At 40.5% G+C, this 6,000-nt stretch overlaps 1 protein-coding gene across 8 annotated transcripts in view; it reads right to left on the minus strand.

Moving 5' to 3' along the window:
- Positions 1 to 6,000, minus strand: part of LYST (lysosomal trafficking regulator) — a 196,209-nt gene that overhangs the window by 167,513 nt on the left and 22,696 nt on the right. For all 8 annotated transcript variants that reach the window (XM_003797445.3, XM_023517645.1, XM_023517644.1 and 5 more), the window contains exon 3: positions 2,503 to 2,701. In XM_003797445.3, the coding sequence (XP_003797493.1) occupies positions 2,503 to 2,694 (192 nt within the window). In that variant the 5' untranslated portion in view covers positions 2,695 to 2,701. The remainder of the gene's footprint in view (positions 1 to 2,502; positions 2,702 to 6,000) is intronic.

Consider the following 6,000-nt stretch of genomic DNA (forward strand, 5'->3'; position numbering starts at 1 on the left):
CTGTTTAATTCTTTATATTAAACATCTTTTTTTTTTTTTTTGAGAGTCTCCCTTTGTTGTTGTGGCATCACAACTCACAGCAACCTCAAACTCTTGCACTCAAGTGATCCTCTTGCTTCAATCTCCCGAGTAGCTGGGTCTATAGGCACCCACCACAATGCCGGGCTACAGTTTCACTAGTGCTCATGCTGGTCTAGTCTTGAATTCCTGAGCTCAAGCGACCCACCCACCTCGCCCTCCCACAGTGTTAGGATTATAGGTGTGAGCCCTATATTAAACACTCCCGCCCTTTATTAAACATCTATTAATAAAGCAAAAGTACTACAGTGGATAGGCAAGGGTTTAAGTCACCTCTTCCCTCAAAAAATTAGTATTCTATTCACAAGAAGCACATGTTATAAAAGCTAAAGTTCCTTCTGAAATGTACAGCTTTGTGTCTACTGTTAAGATTTCACCTTAAATGACTAAGTCTTGCTCAATTAATTTCTTTTTTTTTTTTTTCTGAGACAGAGCCTCAAGCTGTCCCCCTGAGTAGAGTGCTATGGCATCACAGCTCACAGCAACCTCCAACTCCTAGGCTCAAGCGAGTCTCCTGCCTCAGCCTCCCAAGTAGCTGGAGCCATAGGCGCCCGCCACAACACCCGGCTATTTCTTGGTTGCAGCCATCATTGTTGTTTGGCGGGCCCGGGCTGGATTTGAACCCGCCACTTTAGGTGTATGTGGCTGGCACCTTAGCCACTTGAGCCACAGGCGCCGAGCCTCAATTAATTTCTCTTAAAGACTCAAGTGATCAGTCTCCGTTTCCTAATTGAAAGAATTAAGTGCTATAAGCCCCATTTTAAATGGGTACTTATTTTCGCTTTAAAGACAACTTTTATTGTTCCTATTATCATTGCTATAGAAAGTGACTAGGTAGAAAGAAGGTATTAAAAATAATACAATAGGAAAATATATTATTGCAATTATGACCTGAATAACTTCAGTCATTTAATGCCTTAAAATGTATTTTATGACTTAAAAGAGAAAGTATTCTCTTTACCACGTTTAAAAAGAAAATATTGCATTTGAAATCCAACAAACTCCTATCCAGAATACATAAAGGTAAGACACTGGATAAAAAAACAACCTTAAAAGTGGAAAAAACTTGAACAGACATTCACAAAAGAAGATAAACAAACAGCCAATAAGCGCGTGACACAGTGTTCAACTTTGGTCATCAGAGAAATGCAAATTAAAACTGTGAGATGCTACTTCATACTCACTTCAAGTGTCTCCTACTGAAGACTGACAAAACAGTAACAAAAGCAAAACTATGACTTCTGTTACAACATGAATGACTTCAGTCATTCAGTAATACATTAAAAGATATTTTATGATTTAAAAGAGAAAGCACAAAACATAGAGAGACAGAAAGTAAATTAGTGGTTGCTCAGGGCTGAAGGGGTAGGTGGGATAGAGAAGTAATAGCTAAAGGGTTTCTTTTTGAGGTAATGAAAATGTTTCAAAATTGACCGTAGTGATGGCTACTCATTCTGCAACTCCACTAAAAACCACTGAATTGTACATGTAAAATAGGTGAATTATATGATATGTGATTTATATCTCAAGAATGCTATTATTTTAAGAAGCTATTCAGATTTTGATTGGGATTACACTGGAATCTATAGATCTATGTGGAGAAAATTTCTCTTTACAATACTCATTCTTTCAATACATAAACATTATATATTATAGTTCTCTTTATTTGGGTCTTCTTTGGCTTCCTTCAAAAATGCTTTATAGAATTCCATGCAGAAGTACTATACATATTTTATTAGATTCACCCCTGGGTATCTGATGCTATTCATATGGTATCTTTAAAAAATGACAGCAAGGCTCGGTGCCTGTGGCTCAAGTAACTAAGGTGCCAGCCACGTACACCTAAGGTGGCGGGTTTGAATCTAGCTTGAGCCCGCCAAACAACAATGACGGCTGCAACCAAAAAACAGTCAGGCGTTGTGGCGGGCGCCTGTGGTCCCAGCTACTTGGGAGGCTGAGGCAGGAGACTCGGAGCCCAGGAGTTGGAGGTTGCTGTGAGCTGTGATGCCATGGCACTCTACCCGGGGGACAGCTTGAGGCTCTGTCTCAAAAAAAAAAAAGACAGCAAAAGCACTGACTGTAGGGTAAAAAAAAGAACAAATCTTTATCAGAAGTACAAATTCATCATGTTTCTAAATTATAACCTTGTATCTCTACTAATAATCATTGTTATCCCACTGATATTAGGATTAAAAACATGGTACATATGAGACAATTTCAGAAGAAAGGCCATTTATAACTCTAAGATATTTCAGACACTTTGGTAAGTGTATGAATAAACAATATTTTCACAAGGAGGCCTACCTTTTTCACAGGAGATAGGGTGACTTTATCTCAAAGAGAATTTAGAAACTGTGTAACCCAGAAATGATTTGTGATTAATTACAAAATACTGATAGAAATTATTTGACATGAAAATATTACCTGGTCGATGCTAGAATTCAGCTTGGTGAGTAACAGAAATCCTCGACCGTGGACAAGGTACTGTCCGAGGGTTGCCATGTGTGTCTCCTCCTCTTCCTCCTCCCTGGCCTCCACCCTCTGGACCACTGCATTGCAAAGCCGGTTGACGTCCGTCAGAAATTCCCGTGCCAATGAGTTACTGTCAGTGCTCATGACCGAGCTGTGAAATTAATATTACAGGAGAAATTAGAAGAAAAGAATGCAAACTTACTTTTCAAACTATGTGTTTTTGTTGTTGTTTGTTTTTAACTGAGTATTGGTACTCAACCCTGTAATATTTAAAGTCAGAGTTCTGACTTACTCGAATGCTCCTTAAATAATTGCTGCCATGGCAGAAATGAGTATTGGTCTGAAATGCCTGAGCAGAGCCAAGAACGGGTAAGTGACGGCACCTAGATAGAAGATAGAAAACTTTCTCTCTTCAATAGAATAAAAATAAACCCATTACTTATAAAAATGCTCTTACTTTACATGTTTTAAAACAGAAAAAATGGTATTTTTAGAACATAAACTCTTTTGATACTTGATAGAGCCCACGATCACAGATCTACCTTTCCAAACACCAGAATTCAGTTAATGCTGAGGGGGTGGATTTCCCATCAAAGGAATAAAAATTGAAGAATTCTATCAACTAAAGTGATTCCACTTCACTTACTACACATATGAATCAAATACAGGGCAAGGTGACATTTTTTAAGGTTAAAGAAAATACTATAATAAGGTAAAGAAAGCAGAAGAGGGAGGAAAATAAATATAGAGACAGGGTACAAATTTCAAAAATGAAAAATCAGAATAGCAAAATCCCCCAGGAGTTTAAAAACAGTTTCATCTTTGGGCTGAAAGTAATTTTGAGCCATTTAGTAGCTGTTTTAAAAGGTTTAACCTGGAGATGTTAACTAGACGTCTGTACATCACCTCATCGTCCTTCACCCCGTTCAGGGGAAGTCTCCTCCCCAGTCCCGCTGAGAAGGCCATGGGCCGGACAGCTGTACCTCCTGCCAGCCAAGCTCTGGGCCTCAGGGAATCGAAGCACATCCGATTCAGGAACAGGCACAATACTTTTAGGACTTACAAACAGGAATTGAACCTATCTGGTTTTCTATCTCTTTCTTAGGAATTTAAACTAAAGGGACATAGTTGATGTGCTGAAAGGTCATGTAAAAGACCCGTAAATGGTCTTTGGCAGGTAGCTGAGGCTCGAAAGAAGCCAATGGTTAAAAATGAACCAAAGGGATGTGAAGACAAGCAGACAGACACGAAAGGGAACGCCTAGAGAAATTCTTAACACTACCTCGGTACCTTCTCATTCTAAGGCCTGATAGTTTAATTCCTGGATTCAGATCAGAATTCTAGATATTATTATAATAACAACTCCCTCTTAGTATAACAAATATCATTTATTTGTAATATTTGTGATCCCTAGGGAAAAAATAGAAAAGTATAAAAAATATACCCCTCATTATTCTAAACTGCAGCAATAACCTCTACTGTACATAATAATTGGTTCTTTAGGATCAGTGCCTGTAGCTCAAGCGGCTAAGGCACCAGCCACATACACCAGAGCTGGCAGGTTGGAATCCAGCCCGAGCCAACTGAACAACGACAGCTGCAACCAAAAAAATAGTTGGGTGTTGTGGCGGATGCCTGTAGTCCCAGCTACTTGGGAGGCTGAGGCAAGAGGATCACTTAAGCCCAAGAGTTTGAGGTTGCTGTGAGCAGTGACGCTATGGCACTCTACCCAGGGTGACAGCTTGAGACTCAGTCTCAAAAAAAAAAAAAAAAAAGATTGGTTCTTTATAAGCTTGCATAAAGTAAAATTATTCAGTAAATCAAATAACCTAATTTTTATTTATCCAACTTTAATATATGTCACCTAATTTGTTACTTATTTGGAGATATATAATTATTATGCCACTAAAAAAGAAAAAAAAATTGCCAATTAACATAGTGCTTTCTTACCACGTGGAATTTCCCTACAATATCACCTTCTGGGCCATCAAGACCATCCACAATGCACTATTATTTGCGGGATTTTCTTCCAAAACTGCTAATGTCATTCTGTAAGTTTTCATGTTGGTAATTCCCTGATCTTACCAAATGGGATTGGCAGGGAAGTTTCAGAAACCAGCCAGGAAAACATTCCAGCTGCAGGTACAGTACAAGCCATGCACAGAGGTCAGCGGTAATGCCAACAATGTGAGCTTCTCAAACCAGTCTACTTATGCACAGGAAGACCAAATACTTCACAGGTGGAGCGCCCTAACAGTGCCATCCACTGCAAGACACACTGCAGTTACAGAAATATTAAAAATGTGAAAAACCAGCCAGGGATGGTGGCTTATGCCGGTAATCCTAGCACGCCGGGAAGCCGAGGTGGGAGGATCAGTGAAGGACGTGAGTTTGAGACAAGCAGAGCAAGAGCAAGACCTCAGCTCTACCAAAAATAGAAAAATGAGCTGGGGGTTGTAGTGGGCAAGCTACTTGGGAGGCTGAGGCGGGGGGAATGCTTGTAATCCAAGCTACTTGGGAGGCTGAGGCGGGAGGAATGCTTGAGCCCAGGAGTCTGAGGTTGTGGTGAGCTATGATGATGCCACTACACTTTAGCCCAGAACCAGAGCAAGAGAATCAAAAAAAAAAGAAACCAAACCTTACACCACTGGAAAGCCACACCCCTTCTTCTTCCCTGGTTGGTGTTTTTTTTCATTCCCATTTTTATATTTATTACATATTTATAGCTATGAAAGTGTTCCGTTTTATTTTTCTTTTGAGACAGTCTCACTCTGTCAACCTGGGTCAAGTACAGTGGCATCACCATCACTAGGACCAAGGCAGGAGACTCTGATGTTCCCAGGAATACCAGCTTCGAAGGCGTTACAGGAGGGTGGAAGGGGGTTGCTGGGACTATGCAAATTAAGAAAGAAGACCACACTAGATAAATGTAGCTTTAGGTATATAAGAAGGAAAGATTTGAGTAGAGGTTAGTGGGCTGTTTCTGCCACCCCTCTTTTGTTGAGCCTTGTCTTAACTATGTAGAGCTTTTTTGTGTCTTTCAGTAAACTCTGAATACTCTAATGTGGGGTGTTCTCTTTATTTCATCCAGGTTGTCACATCCTCTCAGAAGGGGTGTGTCAAGTAAGAGCCTCTGGCCAGGGTACCCCCTGGTGTGTCTTGAAGGGCCTCCCTGGAAGGAATTTGGATGGACTGTGTGAGGGGTGGCAAGCAGGCTTTTCTCTGCTCTCTTTGCACAAGGGACAGTGGCTTCTGTCATGGAAGTGGCCCTAAGCTGGGAGCTTATACGGGCCCATTCTAGTCCGCTTTTGCAGCTCTATGTTCGTTAGTGCTGTATCCTTTGATTCTTTGACCATCCAAGAACCTGCTCTTTAAAGCTCCAACACGCTTCACTAGTATGTCTGACGATCGCTCTATGCTTAACAAGCATGCTGTTTAAAGCTCCAACAC

Source organism: Otolemur garnettii, unplaced genomic scaffold (genome assembly GCF_000181295.1).
Source record: "Otolemur garnettii isolate 467f Iridium unplaced genomic scaffold, OtoGar3 scaffold00116, whole genome shotgun sequence".
In the NCBI taxonomy this organism is placed as follows: domain Eukaryota; kingdom Metazoa; phylum Chordata; class Mammalia; order Primates; family Galagidae; genus Otolemur; species Otolemur garnettii.